Source organism: Mustela putorius, unplaced genomic scaffold (assembly GCF_011764305.1).
Source record: "Mustela putorius furo isolate JIRA1106 unplaced genomic scaffold, ASM1176430v1.1 tig00003914_pilon_pilon_pilon, whole genome shotgun sequence".
Lineage (NCBI taxonomy): Eukaryota > Metazoa > Chordata > Mammalia > Carnivora > Mustelidae > Mustela > Mustela putorius.
The window spans coordinates 813,410-832,769 of NW_025422061.1; the positions used below are offsets into that span (position 1 = coordinate 813,410).

Sequence of the window (19,360 nt, forward strand, 5' to 3'; positions counted from 1 at the left end):
AAGCAAAAGAATACATTCAAAATACTTTCTTTAAGAAGATATCCAAGGTTTCCACACAAGAAGTGAAATACTATCACTTTGGAGGAATCTACATTTCTTTAAAAATTTTCAGAATGCTTTGAAAGATATAAGGAAATGAAATTCCACAATGTAACACAAGTGATAAGGTAAGCAAAAAATGCTAAATAGGTATCTTTTGCTTCTCAGAATAATGTTGTCTTTGTGGCAAAATGAAGCCAAAGCACACATCTTTGACAGTAAAATCCTTTCTCAAGCTCCTTCCTGAACTTCAAATATAGTAAGGCTTGGGTGGGACAAGATGGCGGGGAAGTGGGAAGAGGGACCTTTTCAACCTGTACCCTAAAGTGAGCTGATTACTTACCCAAGAACTCTGATCACCTATTAAATCAGCCTGAGATCAGAGTTATACACATCTGGATCTGTACAGGGGCATAAGGCACCAGTGGGCAGGTAAAGCGGACTAATATCAGAAGATAAACAAAAGGGGGAGGGAGCCACCACAGGTGACAAGTTGGAAAGTAATACCCTAATACAAGTGAGAGTGCCCTGCACCTGGGGACCAGCATTAACCTGGAAACTGGTTGAAAGCACTCCAAAAGAGCAAAGGATTGTGGGGGGAGGGGGGGACTGTGGGAATCAGGGCGGCTAGGGACAGGGGCTTAAGTCCCTGGTCCCAGGACAGCCTCCCCTGGCGCTGAGCCAGAAGAGAGAGTGTGGCGGAGAAACCAGGTCTTGGTCCCTAAGCCACCTGAGCACCCCAGAACACATGGGGTCTAGCTCCTGTTAGGGGATGGGAGCCAGGCTGGGCTGCAGAATGCGTGAGCCCTCCTATAGAGCCTGAGATGCATGGGCCCCTCATCCTCCCCTGAGAAAAGTACAAAGGCCCAGCAGGTGCCCTTTGATATGTGCCATTGTTTCAGAGCCTAGGACACAAGCACCAAACTCTCCCCACAGAGAGGTGTGCAAAGACCCAGCCTGGTGCTTTAGGACCTGTGCCCCATTCTCAGAGCCTGAGACCCACGTGGGACCCACAGCCTCCCCTGAAAGAGGTGCACGCAAACTGGGCACTCTTAGACCCAGTAAGACCAGGCACTCCCAGCCCGGGCCAGTGGGAAAATCTCAGTTAAAAGGTTTTGAAAGATACCCTTCTGAGGAGGGTACAGAGTGATTTATTTGTATTAAACAAGGAATGAAACAAGTCAACCAAAAAGTTATTATAATTGATGATGATTAAATTCACTTGATTAATGTAAAAAAATGTACTACAATGTGAATATTCCTATCTCATTTATATGTTTGAGACTATGAATATAATGTTTCCATAAATGATATCTGGTTTGCTTATAATAAAGACATGATCCCAACTCATTTATTATGGGCATAATTGACACCTGCTACAATTTTTTAACAAAGTTAATATGTAAAAGGAATTTTTTGGATTAATTTTTTCCATGTAAAAATCCTATAATTTATACTCATTATAATAGCCACTTTATGTTGCATTTATGGTTGTCTATAATTTTATACACTGTAGTTTATGGTACTGTAGTTTATACATAAATTTTCCATCATAACAAACCTAACAATCACACTTCAGGGGTAAGGAAGCTGAGATTCAGCAAGTATGTGCCCAAGATCATGTAACTATGAAGCTAAGATATGAATCCAAGTTATACTCCAAAGCCCATACACTCCTTGTACTCCACTGAGTTGTGTCCCAGAAATCACAGAACATTTGCAGAAAACAAGGAGAATGGGTAAAAGAAAAGTAGAAATCATAATCTATAAATTAAATATGTAGAAGTTGGTCAGTTAAGAGCAAATGGCAACATTTTGCAACAAATTCCACATATGGCATAGATTCTCATTTTAATATGAATGACTGCTTGGAGTCCACCTTGCATGATGCCTGGCCAGCTACAGGTTAAACTCAATACCACAATTAATCCCCCTTGTTTAGCCAAATGTATTATGTCTATTAAAATGCAAACACCCTGGGGAAAGATAACTCATTGAATAAACCATTTATCCCCTATTAGAAATAATTTGGAAGCAAGACAGTGGATCCTGGAAAAGGACATGAGGAGAAGGATAAGAAAAGGACACAGTAAAGTCTGTAACAGAAATTAAAAAATCCCCTTTCTTCATGATTCTAGTCTAAGACTAGTCCTGCAGTATGTAAGGACCCTAAAAATAATTCTATGACCTACGAATATTTCTCACCTCGAACAATCACATGTACATCATCCAACAAATCAAAGTGTAAGACTCATAACTGAACTATCGCATTGCTGATCTTAAAGTAACCTTATAGAATATGTTCATTCTTTTCCTGCTTTTTAAATACTTCAAACAGTGTATAAAATATCAGAAGACAAAGGAAGGCATTTTACAACTTGGAAGTTCTCTGAGTACATGCTTGTTATCATTATGCCATTTAAAATGGCCAATGTATTTAAACAAAATACCCTTCTTTATTAAATGCACAGATCAAATAATGCCACTGTAAATATTTACTAGACAGAGGAGTGAGGACTGTCGCCTAACAGAGTAAAGAAAAGCCCGGCTCCAACCCTGGGAGGAGAAGCAGAGTCACGATGCCTTCTTTGTGGGTTCTCTGGACCAGAGTCAAGGACCCACACTAGGCATCAGCATTAAGCACAGATGCAAAGATGTAGTCTCTCTTACAGCTTAATCCCTGGGGAGTACTTTTGTAGCTTCTGGCTTATAGAAAGAACTCAAAATTTTAAGGCATGATCTTGAGTGTTGCAGAAGCAGAGTGATGGAAGGTCTCCACAGCAAAGGTTGAATCAGGCTCTTGGATGTGGACTGACAAAGCCTAACCCCAACTAAGTACAAACTCCTTACAGACAAGAAACTCCCGCATTCAGCTTGGTATTTACAATATCCTCTAATACAAGATTTTGTACACGCCATGGTCTCTTATCCGTAGGATTTGTTTTAGTAATGCAGGTAACCAGAGAATCTTCGCTTTGTCCATGCTGCACACTGACTTACAAATATCCTACCAGAGGGTCAAGGGTGTTTGGCTGCACCAGTAATCCCACTTATAACTCTTTCTCTAACAATTCATTCACTGTTTCAAAGGAAGGAGATTTTCCATCTCCACTGAAGGAAATTCACACACCCAAAGTCTAGACAATATATTGATGCCTGGATTAAGTTACTAGAGAACTAGAAAATTCAGGAAGAATGCAAGCAGACTCCTCCACACCCAGGAGGACACCCAGAGTCTCATGCTTACAGCACAACGTACATCCTAGATTCTCTGGAACAGTTCCATTTTTCCACTATCAGACAGTATGTTCTGCATTTTTATTCAAAATAAAGATGGCATATTTCTACACAGCTTTATCTTCACTAATGCTAAATAGTAAGTCTTTCCTAAAATGTACACATAACATTTAACATAACATTGCTGAAACCAAACCCAGAATGAGTGATTTTCCAATTAGGAATTACTGTAACCAAAGGAAAAGATGCAGTTAGTAACCTCTCAGGCTGCCAACCCCCTGGACAATAGTTAGCAGAACTGACAAAGGAGCTACCAGGCCACCTGTCACTTATTGGCAGTATAAATGCTGGACACTGTGCTTTGTGATCAAGAATATACCATCTCTATGGCACCCGGGTAGCCCAGACATTTAAGTGTCTGCCTTTGGCTCGGGTCATGATCCCAGGGTCCTGGGATCGAACCCCGAGTCTGGCGCCCTCCTACCAGGGAGCCTAACTCCTCCCTCCCTTTCTCCTGTACCCCTGCTTGTGTTCTCTAACTCTCTCTCTGTCAAATAAATGAATTATATATATATATATATATATATATATATACACCATCTCTAATTCTCACAGCAATTGCAGCAGGTGGGTGTTATTATCCCTAGTTTATCAATGAAAAGGCAGGCCTAGGAGGTCTGACACACTGCAAGCAAGAAGCCAAGGGGAAAATTCAATTTTGATCATTTTGACACTGAGGACCATGCTGCTATCCTCTTATTCACTTCAGAATAGATGGAACATCTTGCTGTCGATTTATAATTTAAGATCTGACTTATAAAGGAAAACTACCACAAAAATGACCATGTTCTGTCTACCCGCAGCCAGAAAACCAATTTTGCCTCCAGCGTAGTTTCAAAAATTTCTGTAAAACACTCTTAAATTGGAAAGGATCTTAAATTTGCTCTTTGGAAAGCAAAAAAAAAAAAAAAAAAATGTGGGAGGGGGTGGCACGGAAAGTTCAACTCCATCAAAAGTATTTTCATCTCAGATTACAATCATACAAGCAAATTAAATGTTACCAGTGGTAAGTTACTGTATTCAGACATTACAAACCTCACAGGTCCAAATCCTTTCACAAAGCAGGACAGCCGGTGGATAAGGAAGGAACTGCACCATTAGGAGTCAGCAAGTTAGGTTAGTGCATGGCCCTGACCAAGTTCTTCAGTTTCTCTTAGGCTCAGTGTCCTCAATTGTTAACCGGAGGCTAGAAATACTTCCCACTTCATAGGTCTAGTGAAAGGTTTAAATGAGATTATGCAGAGGATGCAATAAATGTGAGTTATTGAAACCTTAAATGCAAGTTAGCTACTCATTCAAATACGGCCAATGTGCAATTTTAAGATTTGAAACTATATAACCACCAGCAGAGATGGCTAAAGGGCCACGGCAATTCATATATAAAGGTTTTTGTAATCCATAAATTCTACAAGCACAAATGCCTGGAGCCACCATAAAGCCACACTGCAGTCACTGAGTCACCTGAACAGGACTCACATGCAGTGAACCTCCCACCCCCCAACTGGCATCTGTGCACATATGGTCCATCTTCCTCCAGGCGCTACGGAGAAGCTGCCTGTGGTCTTACCTAGAAGCAAACTCTCCACTCGTGCACCTTATCCTAACCCCTCTCGCCTCTGCAAGAACTGCCTCTGCAACTGTCCTCTCCTCTTTCTGGATCAGTTTCCCCACATCACTAGATCATTCCCACCAGCAAACAAATAACCTGCATTCTTATCTCCCATCCTTAATAAAAATCCTCTGATGCCACATGCCACTCTGGCTAATACCCCATCACTTCATTACCCTTTATAGCAAAATTCTCCGAAAGGTTGACTACAAGAGATGTCTCCAATTCCTCTCTTCCTATTCTTGTTCCTTCTCAAGCCTGATCCAATCAGGCTCTTGAGGTCACTAGAGACCCCATGTTGCTGAAACCAATGGTCAAGATGCCCACTCCTTCCTTGCTGCTTCAGCAGATACTGACCCAGCTTATTTCTCCTTCCTTCCTGAAATAAGCTCTTTATTTAGCTTCCAAGACATCTTTCTCTTCTGGCTCTCCTCTTTCCTCCGTGGTCTCCCCTCCTCATGCTCCCTTCTTACATCCCTTGATTTCTGTAACTTGCATACACGGCAGAGCCACAGGACCTGGTCCATGGACTCCTCTCTTCTGCATCTACCCTCTGCAGCATGATAAGTTCATCCCATGAGTTTGAGTGTCTTTTCAACCCTTTATCTCCGGCCCCGGCTTCCTCCATGGGCTTCTCTCTTGTCAACCCCATTGCCTTCCCAGGTGGACGTTCTCTAAGCCCTCCAACTTAACATTTCCTATCTCCCCGCTCTAAAGTCAGTAATTGGCAATGCTATCCTCCTAGCTACTCAGATCCAAAACCTGGCTAAGCTACCCTTAACTCTTGTCACATCACAAATAAAATCTTCCAACAAATTCTACTGACTCAGCCTTCCAAACAGTGACCTTAGCTCACCACCAGCCCAGCCACTACCCTGGTCCAAACCATGGGTCCCAGTTTTCAATGAGCCCCATACCTGTTCTCCTTGATTCTGCTCCTCCCCTTTATAAATCATCCTCAAAACAGAGCCAGAGTAGTTAAAGTGACAGGTCAACTCCTTGTTCTCCTCAAAACCAATCCTAGAGTAAAATGGATTTGCTCTGCCCCACAGCCTGGTACTGAGAATTCTCACATCTCCAGGCCGCTGGGATGGCTTTCCTCTGGGATCTCCTCTTCAGTTCCTTCAGGTTTTGCTTTAATATGAGCATCTCTCATTGAGCTCTCTCCTGACCAGTATCCATCTCATCACTCTATCCTCTTTCCACATTTTATTTTTCCACACAAAACTTATCACTCACTCTGACATGCCATAAATTATACTTATGTGTACTTATTGTTCCTTCCACTAGTGTATAAGCTCCAGGAGGGCACAGATTTTTATCCATTCTCTTTCAACTGCTCCCCAATGCCTAAAATAGAACCTGAAGGAATGAATGGATGAGAGCAGACTGAGCCCAAGGGTGTATTTATTAGAATGTGGGGGCCTGGGTGGCTCAGTGGGTGAAGCCTCTGCCTTCGGCTCAGATCCTGATTTCAGGGTCTTGGGATCGAGCCCCACAACCTGCTCTCTGCTCAGCGGGGAGCCTGCTTCCCCCACTCTCTCCCTCTGCCTGCCTCTGCCTACTTGTGACCTCTGTCTATCAAATGAACAAACAAATAAATAAATAAAATTAGAATGCACCATCTTTTCCCCAAATAACAATTTATCACCAAGCAATCAAAGACCGCTAACTAGACAAGTTGTCTATACCTCTACAACCAGAATTGTGCTTGCAAAAGTTGTTTCTACTTCTCACAGCTCTCGCTGACCAGTAAATCAAAAATTTCAGAGTATCTAGGTCTTAGATTTAGGCTACTAAGAACCAGAAAGTGGATCTGGTCATTAAAACAGATCCCCTGGAGTGCAGACACAGAGCCCCTCATACTTAGGAAAAAAGTAACAGGAAATCAGCCCCATTCTGCTATTCCTTTAGATATTCAAAGAATATCTATAAAGGTCAAAAATAAAAATGACCTTGAAAACCATCTAATCTTTGCCTCTTTCTTACAATGAAGTCATCTCAAGTAGTTTTTTTTTTTTTTTTTTAAAGTTAGAGGAGGAAAGCCTTTAACCTGCTCCTGATCTCTGTGAAGAAAGATTTTTCTCTGACTCTCCTGGGACCCTCCATCTCTTAGCTCACCCTTTTCCCAGTTAAAGAAGAGTGATGTCTATGATTTATAAGTGTAGGAAAAATAAGAAGTTTGCAAAGCTCAGCACCTCCCTACCCATTCTTCTTCCTCAGAAGAATCCTGAAAAGGAGCACAGGTTGTCCTTTACATCACAGGGCAAAAGCCCTGACCTAGCCCAGCAGGGCCTGACACATGCTGCCTGGAGTACTTACTTCCTATCAAAGTGAGAGCCTGGCCTTGTTTGTAAAGGATATGTTTACTACATGTTTATATCTGCTATTTCTAACTTGTTCCCTCAAGCAAGTGAGAGGGCTATGTTTTCATTCAGGATCTCCTCAGAAACTCGAACTACATTTAAGGAAAAGTATTGTCGTATTTCCACTGGATGACAATACTAACAAGTCTCCTTGTTAGAAAATTCTCTAGAGTCCTCATTTGAGAGTTTAACTTAAAGCTTCTTCCTCCTTGGGTTGAATCAAAGACACACATTCTTGTGAGAGAGGGAGAAAGAGAGAAAGAGTGTGTGTGTGTGTTTGTGAGAGATGTGTATACATCTGTATATATACATACTAATATTAAGAAAGATTGTAGGAAATGTGATTTAACATCTAAGATCCCAGTATTTGAAGATTCATATGTTTAATCCTATCTTACTTCCCACGAGTTTCCTAAATGTTTTGTTTTGTTTTTTCAGTCACTTCAAAAACAAGGTAGACTGTTTCATGCTGGTGACAATTTATTCTAAATTCCATGAAGATTCATCATGCTATCATTTTTATAAACAAGAGACTGACATGACCACAAAATCTCTCCTAAGGATTTACAGTTATTCAGCAAAATTATGTAAACATATTTGGAAAATCAGGATGGATAAATTACTTGTGGGAACAGAGATTCCTAAACTAGGAAACTCTTCCCAGGCTTTACTATCCATTTGAAAGAACAATATAACTCTCAAATTCTATGAGATGGATGAATCTTCTCATAGCACTACTAAAATTTACAAGAATTTTTTGTAATTGATTATACTTTTGGGTCTTTGAAAACTAGAATAATGATTGATAACTAGAAAAATGATTAATCCATTACATATTTCAAAGGCTGCAAAATCAAATATTTAAAAATTATACTCAGATTTAGGGAGAGCAGAGCTAAAACTACATTAAGACTGAAATTTTTACTCAGAAAACTATAAAGTACTCATGAAAGAAATTGAGGAAGACACAAAGAAATGGAAAAATGTTCCATGCTCCTGGATTGGAAGAATAAATATTGTGAAAATGTCTATGCTACCTAAAGCAATCTACACATTTAATGCAATTCCTATCAAAGTGCCATCCATCTTTTTCAAAGAAATGGAATAAATAATTCTAAAATTTATATGGAACCAGAAAAGACCTCGAATAGCCAAAGGGATATTGAAAAAGAAAACCAACGTTGGTGGCATCACAATTCCGGACTTCAAGCTCTATTACAAAGCTGTCATCATCAAGACAGCATGGTACTGGCACAAAAACAGACACATAGATCAATGGAACAAAATAGAGAGCCCAGAAATAGACCCTCAAATCTATGGTCAACTAATCTTTGACAAAGCAGGAAAGAATGTCCAATGGAAAAAAGACAGCCTCTTCAATAAATGGTGCTGGGAAAATTGGACAGCCACATGCAGAAAAATGAAATTGGACCATTTCCTTACACCACACACAAAAATAGACTCAAAATGGATGAAGGACCTCAATGTGCGAAAGGAATCCATCAAAATCCTTGAGGAGAACACAGGCAGCAACCTCTTCGACCTCAGCCGCAGCAACATCTTCCTTGGAACAACGCAAAAGGCAAGGGAAGCAAGGGCAAAAATGAACTATTGGGATTTCATCAAGATCAAAAGCTTTTTCACAGCAAAGGAAACAGTTAACAAAATCAAAAGACAACTGACAGAATGGGAGAAGATATTTGCAAACGACATATCAGATAAAGGACTAGTGTCCAGAATCTATAAAGAACTTAGCAAACTCAACACCCAAAGAACAAATAATCCAATCAAGAAATGGGCAGAGGACATGAACAGACATTTCTGCAAAGAAGACATCCAGATGGCCAACAGACACATGAAAAAGTGCTCCATATCACTCGGCATCAGGGAAATACAAATCAAAACCACAATGCGATATCACCTCACACCAGTCAGAATGGCTAAAATAAACAAGTCAGGAAATGACAGATCCTGGCGAGGATGCGGAGAAAGGGGAACCCTCCTACACTGTTGGTGGGAATGCAAGCTGGTGCAACCTCTCTGGAAAACAGCATGGAGGTTCCTCAAAATGTTGAAAATAGAACTGCCCTATGACCCAGCAATTGCACTATTGGGTATTTACCCTAAAGATACAAACGTAGTGATCCAAAGGGGCACGTGTACAAAAAAAATAAATAAATAAATAAAGACTGAAATTTTTAAAAATCAACACTTCCCTATACCACTAGTAAAAGTTCAGATCATACGAACTTTAAAAGCCATCTGTCTCAGCAATCAGCTTCTAGGGCCTTCTCCTAAAGCAGTCATTTGAAAAGCAGGCAGCTATCTATATACAACAGTGGGGGGCAACGTTCATTGTCATGAGAAAATATGTGTCATTAGGGAAATAAGCACATACATTAGGGTTTATCAGGATAATGAGATTATAAGGACTGTGTAATGTTATGGAAAACTATACTAAAATAGGAAACAAAACAAAAACAGGTATACAAAAATAATCCACACAATCTGGGTACTGAAAGATGATTGAATAAGAATATGCTAAGTTGTAACAGTTTGGTACTTAAGAAGATTGTCAAAAATCTGGGGAATACAGAAAAACTAAAGAAGACAATTATAATGGGCACATGTAAAACATCTATATTCAGAAGAAAAACTAATTAAAAAGAATTAATCCAACAATTCCTAATAATACACATATCACAGTTCAGGAGCAAAAGCTGATGTCTATTGGAGCAACACAAAGAGAAGGTTCCCAAAATTCTGGCATAAGAGTTCCATCTAAGTCATCACTGTCAATATATCCAGTCCAAGTAGCATAACCAAATCCTTCATATTGAAACCATTCATGATTTTACCAAGCAATTTGGAATTGTCCCTAATGGCTTTCCAAGGTGATCTGGCTTGGCTACCCACAAGCAAAGAATGCTTAGAGAAAATCACTCTGGAAGCAGAAGTGACCATGGGGATTTCTTAACATTTCTGAGCAACATTATGATGATTTGGTGCAATGGCAAGAAAAAACAATGAATGTATAAGGAAGAAATATTTCAGCTAGACAGTAATAATAAATTGCTAGTAATAGATTAACATGTTACACTAAATAATATCTTCATCTACAAAGCTTAAAGCATTTAATATTAGCCATTATGATGCCCAATGGAGGGATGAAAACTAAATCAATGATGTCAAATGCATGATCTTTAGGTACAAGAAAGAACAATGGTTATATAGGTAGTTAAAATTCTAAATTTTAAATCCTTTTAACCCCTTTAAATCACACTTTTCTGTATTGTTCCTGGCAAATTGGGTAGGGAGATTTTAATCTTAAATTATCTTAATTCCCGTGATGCCTGAAACAGAGCAAATGATCTCAAGCAGACATTAGCGCAAAATTAGTGGGTGTTCTGTATCCTGCACGTAATTCTGTTCAATTTACCAAATCTTGTTGAACAGAAACAGAACAGTGTAAGAAACCAATAAACCTATCTCCCTGCGCTTTGTGGAATGAAAAGAGAAGTCACAAGGAGCCTTGATAAGACTGAATAATTAATTGTAGAGCCATTACCTTATTTTCTTAGGCACTAATTAAACCTGGGGAGGGTCACAGACCAAGAGCATTTAAGAAAAGACAGAACACAGGTGAATCCCAATCTAATACCCTGCTTACTTGATCTATGCACTGAATAACAAATATTTGAGGTCCCACGAGGTACCAAGCCCAGTTTTATATACTGGGGATACAGCAATCATCACAACAAAGTGTTGGCTCTCATGAGGTCTACACCAATAGATATGCCTACTATAAGCCAAGGACAGGGTGAAGTTACTCACACTAAACCTCAAAAAGCAAATAAAGACCTGCAAAGAATGAAACAATATTTCTCAGTAAACTAGATATTTGAGAGAACAAGATTAGTGACTTTATTTTGTTAAGAATAAAAATTAATGGAATTTGAGACATGGAAACAAAAATAGGGCAGAGAAAGATAGATATGCCCTGATTCCAAGAGATAAGTGAGGGAACTCAGCCCAACACCAAAGCCTCACAGTGATTCTTCTTCTTCTTCTTTTTTTAAATTTATTTTTTTCAGCATAACAGTATTCATTGTTTTTGCACCACATCCAGTGCTCCATGCAATCCGTGCCCTCTCTAATACCCACCACCTGGTTCCCCCAACCTCCCACCCCCCCTTCAAAACACTCAGATTGTTTTTCAGAGTCCATAGTCTCTCATGGTTCACCACCCCATCCAATTTCCCTCAACTCCCTTCTCCTCTCCATCTCCCCATGTCCTCCATGCTATTTGTTATGCTCCACAAATAAGTGAAACCATATGATAATTGAATATCTCTGCTTGACTTGTTTCACTCAGCATAATCTCTTCCAGTCCTGTCCATCTTGCTACAAAAGTTGGGTATTCATCCTTTCTGATGGAGGCATAATACTCCATAGTGTATATGGACCACATGTTCCTTATCCATTCGTCCGTTGAAGGGCATCTTGGTTCTTTCCACAGTCTGGTGACCGTGGCCATTGCTGCTATAAACATTGAGGTACAAATGGCCCTTCTTTTCACTACATCCGTATCTTTGGGGTAAATACCCAGTAGTGCAATGGCAGGGTCATAGTGATTCTTCTTCTAATGATCCTCATGCAGTATCCGAGTGGCAGCTTAGCAACAAAGGGCTCAGAGAATTCTTACGCAGATTCTACACATCTCCAGTTTCTACAGAACCATGATTATTTCCTGAGCCACATGTGTCACAGAGCAAGACTCCTTACCCAATCGGACCAGCCAGCCAGCTGCCCACAATTACCCTAGGCAACTTCCCAAGGCCATACTCTCAGTCAGAATGAAAATGCTCCAATACTCCACAGAAGTATGTTAAGCAAGTGTGTCAGAAACACACTTATGTGTGTTTATATGCATATACATATATGCACAATGCATACACACTCACACACACAGCTCTATGTACATAGGTGCACGTCTGTATACATGTGTGAGTGTAGATATGTGTGGGTGCAGACAGGTAGGAGGTAAGGAGCTCCTCTTTGGTTGACCAAGCAGCAGAGAACTAGGTCAGAGTTCAAAGCCTATTTGCCCCTTTTCTCTGGGGTGAATCATACTTTCCCACATACTAAGAAGGCATTTTTCCACTCGGTATAGAGAGAAGGAAAAAGAAGAAAGGCCCATCCACACACTATATAGGTGATATTTCTATATACATTCTCACCTGCCCTCATCACAACCGCCTTCTTTCTACCTAAATAAAAGCCTTCCTACTTTAGGGCCTGAAGCATATTAGACATATTTTTTTATTGCTTTCTGAAGCACATATTGCATAACTATATTTATTAAAAACACTTCAAAACTGGCAAAAGTAACCTGTTCTGTCAGAAGTCAGGAGAGTGGTTTACCCATCCTGTGGGGATAGTGCTAAGAAGGTGTAAAAAGTTGTACTTATTGATCAAGACGCTAGTCACACTAGCGTGTTCCCTTCCTGAAGGGTCAGCAAGGTGTGTACTTACACGCACCACCCTGCATGCATAGTATACCTCAGTGCAAACGAATTTTTTAAACTCAGCTTCTTAATAATTTTCAGTCTGTCACTAATCTACAGTTGTCTCTTCCCAAGACATGAGATTTTATAGAAGTCATTCAGAACCATGCACTCCTCTCTATCCAATTTGGAGACCAATAAAAATAATTAAGCCTTATTAATCTTTCCTAATCGTACCATTAATCAAATAGCACCTCCAAGCATTTACATAAAACCACTTTCAATTAATTCTTGGGAAAAAAACTACTTAATTATATATAGAAGAGGACATTTTACCCAACTTTCAGGTTAACAACACCTTTACATGTAGGGACAAAGGAAAGAAATCTCATTCCTATACACAAATTTCTTAAAATGTATTTTTAAATCCCTTTTAAGAGCTACATAAATGATTATATTCCCAAAGCCGAATGATAGCTACATGTTCACTATCACAATACTCATATGTCAAACCTATTTTTATCTTCATTTCTTCTCGTCACTCAACTTGAAAAATGGTAAATAAAAATGACAGTAATCAAAGAGAGAAACTCTATATAGCAGAGGAACTAGGGAGGAAGAAAATCTCCAGCAACACAATCTAAGAGTCTCCTGCTATCCCGTCTTCGACACTGCTGGTCATCTTCCTCTATCAAATTTAAGCAGACCTGTACCACCTCTTTCTCTGTAGAAACATGCAACTGAAGTATTTATATTAACAAAAGGACTGGACCAAAGTCTAACTCAGGGCCTCTTACAGGAGAGCATGATGATACTATCGGAAAATTTAATCAAAGCACATATTTTATTCCTTTGATAGAATGGGTAATCTTTTTTATAGAACGGATAATCTTTGAAAGAATAGGTAATCTTTATTCTTTTTTTTTTTTTGCAGGCCTCGAACTCACAACCCAGAGATCAAGACCTGAGCTGAGATCAAGAGTTGGACACTTAACCAACAAAGCCACCCAGGCATCCCTAGGGTGGGCCGTCTTAACACAGTTTTTTAACTTACAAATCAAAAAGGTGGGATGTTTAAGTAATCAAATGCTTAACCAATAAAAAAAGAAGAGAGTTTTCTTTTCTACTTGTTTGACGATTTTTTAAAAATACTTCTTTTAAAAGATATATATTCATGCCTACCTAGAAGCAGCTTCTCGGCCCCTTGTGGAACCTCTGTCAGGTTCAGCCTACTTGCCTACTCGCCTCTGTCAGGTTCAGCCTCCACTCCGGCCTCCACCATGTCCGTCAGGTTGACCCAGAAGTCCTACAAGGTGTCCAACTCCAGACCCCGGGGCCGTCAGCAGCCGCTCCTACACCAGCGGGCCTGGCTCCCGCATGAGCTCGTCCACCTTCTCCCGGGTGGGCGGCAGCTTCCAGGGGGGCCTGAACAGCAGCATGAGTGTGGTCAGGGGCTACGGGGGTATGGGGGGCATCACGGCCGTCTCAGTGAACCAGAGCCTGCTGAGCCCCCTTAAGCTGGCAGTGGATCCCAACATCCAAGCTGTGCGCACCCAGGAGAAGGAGCAGATCAAGACCCTCAACAACAAATTTGCCTCCTTCATCGACAAGGTGAGGCACCTGGAGCAGCAGAACAAAGTTCTGGAGACCAAGTGGAGCCTCCTACAGCAGCAGAAGACCACGCGGAGCAACATAGACAACATGTTTGAGAGCTACATCAGCAACCTCCAGCGGCAGCTGGACACCCTGGGCCAGGAGAAGCTGGAGGTGGAGCTTGGCAACATGCAGGGGCTGGTGGAGGACTTCAAGAATAAATATGAGGAGGAGATCAAAGAGCGTGCAGAAATGGAGAATGAATTTGTCCTCATCAAGAAGGATGTGGACGAAGCTTATATGAACAAGGTAGAACTCGAGCCCCGCCTGGAAGGGCTGACCAACAAGATCAACTTCTTAAGGCGGCTGTATGAAGAGATCCGTGAGCTGCAGTCCCAGATCTCGGACACGTCTGTGGTCCTATCCATGGACAACAGCCGCTCCCTGGACCTGGATGGCATCATCTCCAAGGTCAAGGCCCAGTATGAGGACATCACTAACCGTAGCCGGGCTGAGGCTGAGACCATGTACCAGATCAAGTACGAGGAGCTGCTGACATTGGCTGGGAAGCACAGGGATGACCTCCGTCGCACGAAGACGGAGATTTCTGAGATGAATCGGAGCATCAGCCGACTCCAGGCTGAGATCGAGGCCCTCAAAAACCAGAGGGCTGCCCTGGAGGCTGCCATTGCCGATGCTGAGCAGCACGGGGAGCTGGCCATTAAGGATGCCAATGGCAAGGTGGCCGAGCTGGAGGCCGCCCTGCAGCGAGCCAAGCAGGACATGGCCCGGCAGCTGCGCGAGTACCAGTAGCTCATGAACGTCAAGTTGGCCCTGGACATTGAGATTGCCACCTACTGCAAGCTGCTGGAAGGCGAGGAAAGCCGGCTGGAGTCTGGGATGCAGAACATGAGTATCCATACTAAGACCACCAGCGGCTTCTCAGGTGGCCTGAGCTCGACCTATGGGGCCCTCCCAAGCCCTAGCCTCAACTATGGCCTGAGCTCCTTTCAGTCCAGCTTTGGCCCCTCTGGGTCCTTCAGCCATGGCAGCTCCTTCAAGGCTGTGGTGGTGAAGATGATTGAGACCCGTGACGGGAAGCTGGTGTCCGAGTCATCTGATGTCCTGTCCAAGTGAACAACCACTGTGGTCCCACCCAGCCTCCCTGCTCTCATGGCTGCCATAGAGCCTTTGGGGGAAGGAGCTGTGCAGGGAAGCATTGGGAACAGGAGACTCACCTAAGACTCACTCAACCCCAGTCCTCAGCCTGCCCCTGGGGGCGGTTCTGCTGCCCTGGGTACCCCTTCTTGTCCTTGCCTCCAACTAAAAGCCAATTTGAGTGTCTTGTCCCAAATAAAGTCTCAGCTGGCTCTGCCCATCCAAAAAAAAAAAAAAATGATATATATTCATGACTGAATGTTATCAGCTACAAATAACAAATGTCTCTTCGCAGACACTGCATCTTTTATGCAGTTCTCGGTCAGTCCCCTCTGTACTCCCCTCTGTACCTTACTACGGAGGCCTAAACTTGGAGAAGAGTTCCAACAATGCCAAACCCTGCACAGGAAGGGAGCACACGGACAGATGACGAGAGGCAGCTACATATGGACAGCTCTGGGCCTGCATCTTGGGGTCCCTACATTAGTTTACAAGTATGGAATCCTCCCAGCTCTCCACTATGCACTCTAGTTGGGAGCTGCAGAACCTCCCAAGCCTCATTTTTCCAAATCTGAAACAGACACAACCGGGTCTCTACCTCCTGTGTGCTTGTGAGAGGTAGATGACACAATGCGCACAAAGCAATTAACACGGTGCCCCATGCAACGCACACAAGCAATGACAGGTATCTATGCTTGTGGTATTCAAAACTTTTCATTTCAAAGGTGACCTTACAATATCATCTGACAAATACATCATTTAGACTAATACTCTGCCAAAACAAAAATGTATCTTTAAAGTAATCCAAGTTAAATGTGTATAAAAAGACTTTGAATGGAGCTTGACTTCTGGCTAGATGACTTTCAGTCACTGAACTCAGAACAAATATTATTATAAATAGCTTCCAAAAAAAAAAAAAAAAAGATCATGTGGACTTTGGAGTGACCTGTTCCAAGTCACTTATCCTCTCTGAGCCTCAGTCTTCTCATCCATAAAATGGGAATAATTCCCACATCCTGCAGTTTGGGACATTATTTGCAAAATACCAATATCTTGCACCTTAGCAGATAGTTACTGGAAAGCATACGGAATAAGAGAAGTCATCAAAAAGCTAATACAAAGCTGGAAAACTTTTGAAAGAAAAATTTTTATCCTCTTTCACTTTTCCCTCCTTTGTAGCATTCTTACACTTTGCCTCCCATTCTAATCAGATGTGCTTGTCCTTATGCAACACGAGTTGATTTGATTTGAGTATCTCCATGTCTTCTTCCAAACTCTACATCATCCTCCAACTACCTCCTACTGTCCAGGGACAGTAAAATACTGTCGCATTACAAGTCCAATGGCAGAATTTTTATTCCCTTTAACTCTGAGAAAACTGAGACCCTCCTCCGTAAAGACGAGGAGAACAGCGATGATCCTAAACTACATTTTTTTTTTTAACCACCAATGGGAGAGATTTCAGAAACATTTTAATTAGCTTACTTCATTCTCTACTTTCTACCAAGATAAGAAAGATATCTGAGAACAAGGCTTACCTATTTGCACCATTTCTTCATTACCAGCCTGTAAAGGAGGGGGAAAGTAAAAAGATACAGTTACTGGGTTTCATCTTATCACCTTGTACGTTTTATTTCTACCATTAACGCTTTTCAGGAGCTAATCAGGAGATGCCGGAGATGGGGACTGGTGCCTAAAGGCTGCGCCTTGGTTTGTAGGTTCTTGCAGTAAGAGAATGAGCCAATTAATAACAGTTTGGAACGGGGAGTTGTTTCGCCGTTTTAATTTTAATATTTATAAAGCTAGCAAAAATAAATGCATTCAGTATTCTTTTCTTAAAACTCAGATACTGGGTGCGGATTAGCCAAGAAAGCCTCTGTATTCATAGGCGTGAAAAGAAACCTAAAAGGGGGCCTGACAGATCAGATTTGAGGTCAAGAATAGACCAGGCAATCTTCTACTTTTGAACCTATGGTCAGAACCGGGCAGACCAGAGAAGCTACAACTCCTCACAGGAAAAGTCCGTGCCCCAAGTCCCACCGGCCCTGAGGGGATGGGATTTACAACAGACGGCGGGGCCGGGCCCGCGAGCCTTCTCCAGGACTCTTCCGAGAGCGTCGGGCTTCGCCTGGAGTCTCCAAAGCGTGGGGCTGGGCCGCGGAGCGGAGGAGCCGCGCTGGACTTCGCTTTCAAGGAGGAGGAGCCGTGCGGAAGGGGAGGGGAGGAACGCGGCGGCGCCGCCAGGCTTTCGTCCAGGAAAACGCAGGGCAGGAAGCGACCCCGCCCCCAGCCCCAACGGCCAAACCCCAGCCCGGCCGCCGTGCTCCCAGCGCGGGTCGGCCGGATCGCTCCCTGCAGGCCCGGGAACTTCCTGAAACCCCCGCCTCCCGCTGCCCGAAAACGTGGTGCGTCGGTGCGGAGGAGAGGAAGCGCCGCGAACCCGAGGCGGGCAGCCGCAGCGCGGGGATCCCGGGCGCCGCGTCCGGATTCAAGCGCCCAGACCGCCCTCCGGAACCGGGAAACCCAGACCGGCCGGCGAGGATGCGAATTGGCTGCACTTTGTCGTCAGGAATCGTGACGCAGGCCGCAACGGCGGGAGGCGGGGACGCGCTAGGGGGACGAGCCGGGGCTCAGGGCGTGGGAGTCGCGACCCACCCCGGCCATCCCACCCCCCGCCCCCAGAACACCCCGCAGGCGGCGCCCAGCCCTCCGACGCCGCTCCTGAAGGCCCAAGATAACAGGGAGGGAAGGGTGGGAGGGGGAAGGAGGGAAGAGAGGAGGGGAAAGAGGGGAGGAGCTTTTTGGGAAAAGGTTGGGTTTGAGTTCTTATGGTTATTATTTTCCACTTACTTGTGCATCAGCTGAAGTCCTAACCTCTACCAGAGCGGCTGCTATCAACCAGAGTGACGGGAGAACCATCACGAGTCGAGTTCAGTTTTCAACAACTGGGCGAAGCAAACCCAGAGCAAACCCCCCAAAATAAGTTTCTTAAAAAAAAAAAAAAAAAAAAAAGAAAGGAAGGAAGGAAGGAGAAAAAAATGCAGAATCTCGAAACACACACACACACACACACACACACACACACAAAACTGTGATTTGCTTCAGTGAAGATGAAATTTGAGCTCTGAGACTGGCCCCTCGGCTCGGCGTCCTTCCCACTTCTTCTCACCTCGTCCTCCCAAACCGAGTGTGCAGGAGCGAGAAGGTGCTGCGAGCCGGGCGCGGGCTGCGCCGGGAGAGGGGAAGGGACCCCGCGCTTCCGACTATCTCGACCCGAGGCGGCTTTCCCTGGGCTTTTCAAGCACCACGGGTTCCTGGGGTTCGCGCAGAGAATGCTTGGGCGCCCGGGAGCACAGAAGGGGGAGGTCGTGGCGAGCGAGAGGAGTGAGCGGGAGCCAAGGAAAGAGGCAGCGAGAGGGCGACTCCGCCGCTCGCGCAGAGGTGGGGACGGGAGGAGCCGGAGAGGAGGAGGAGGAGGCTGGTGGAGGAGGCGAGAGGAGCGGGTCGGAGCGGCTCCTGTTGCTCTGGCTGCGGCGGTCGGCTGGCTGAACGCGACGCGCCGGGCGCTAATAAGGCGGCCGGAACCCCCCCCCCCCCCGGGCGGCCCCTCCCACCAAGGCGCCCACGTCACGCGGGGCGGGAGCCCGCGCCCACCTGGCCCGCCCGAACGGCCGGGGCGGGCGCGGCCAGCGCAGGAGGACGGCGGGGAGTGGGGAGGAGCGGATGATCCTGCGGGCTGTTGGCCCCAGGGCGGGTCGGGCTTTGAAACCGCCTAGGTGGGGGCTCCTGTA

At 43.8% G+C, this 19,360-nt stretch overlaps 2 protein-coding genes across 2 annotated transcripts in view; one reads left to right on the top strand and one right to left on the bottom strand.

The window, feature by feature from the left end:
* The window catches only part of LOC123388870 (collagen alpha-2(I) chain-like), a 58,937-nt gene that overhangs the window by 39,303 nt on the left and 274 nt on the right, over window positions 1-19,360 (bottom strand). The window contains exons 2-3 of the mRNA XM_045069240.1: window positions 18,739-19,305; window positions 17,108-17,135 (exon numbers count right to left, since the gene is read on the bottom strand). Of these exons, the coding sequence (XP_044925175.1) occupies window positions 17,108-17,135; window positions 18,739-19,305 (595 nt within the window). The remainder of the gene's footprint in view (window positions 1-17,107; window positions 17,136-18,738; window positions 19,306-19,360) is intronic.
* On the top strand, window positions 14,084-15,807 carry LOC101692542 (keratin, type II cytoskeletal 8-like). The gene is given in 2 exon segments (XM_045069223.1): window positions 14,084-14,152; window positions 14,154-15,807. Coding segments are annotated over 2 exon segments (1,449 nt in total). The 5' UTR covers window positions 14,084-14,098; the 3' UTR covers window positions 15,549-15,807.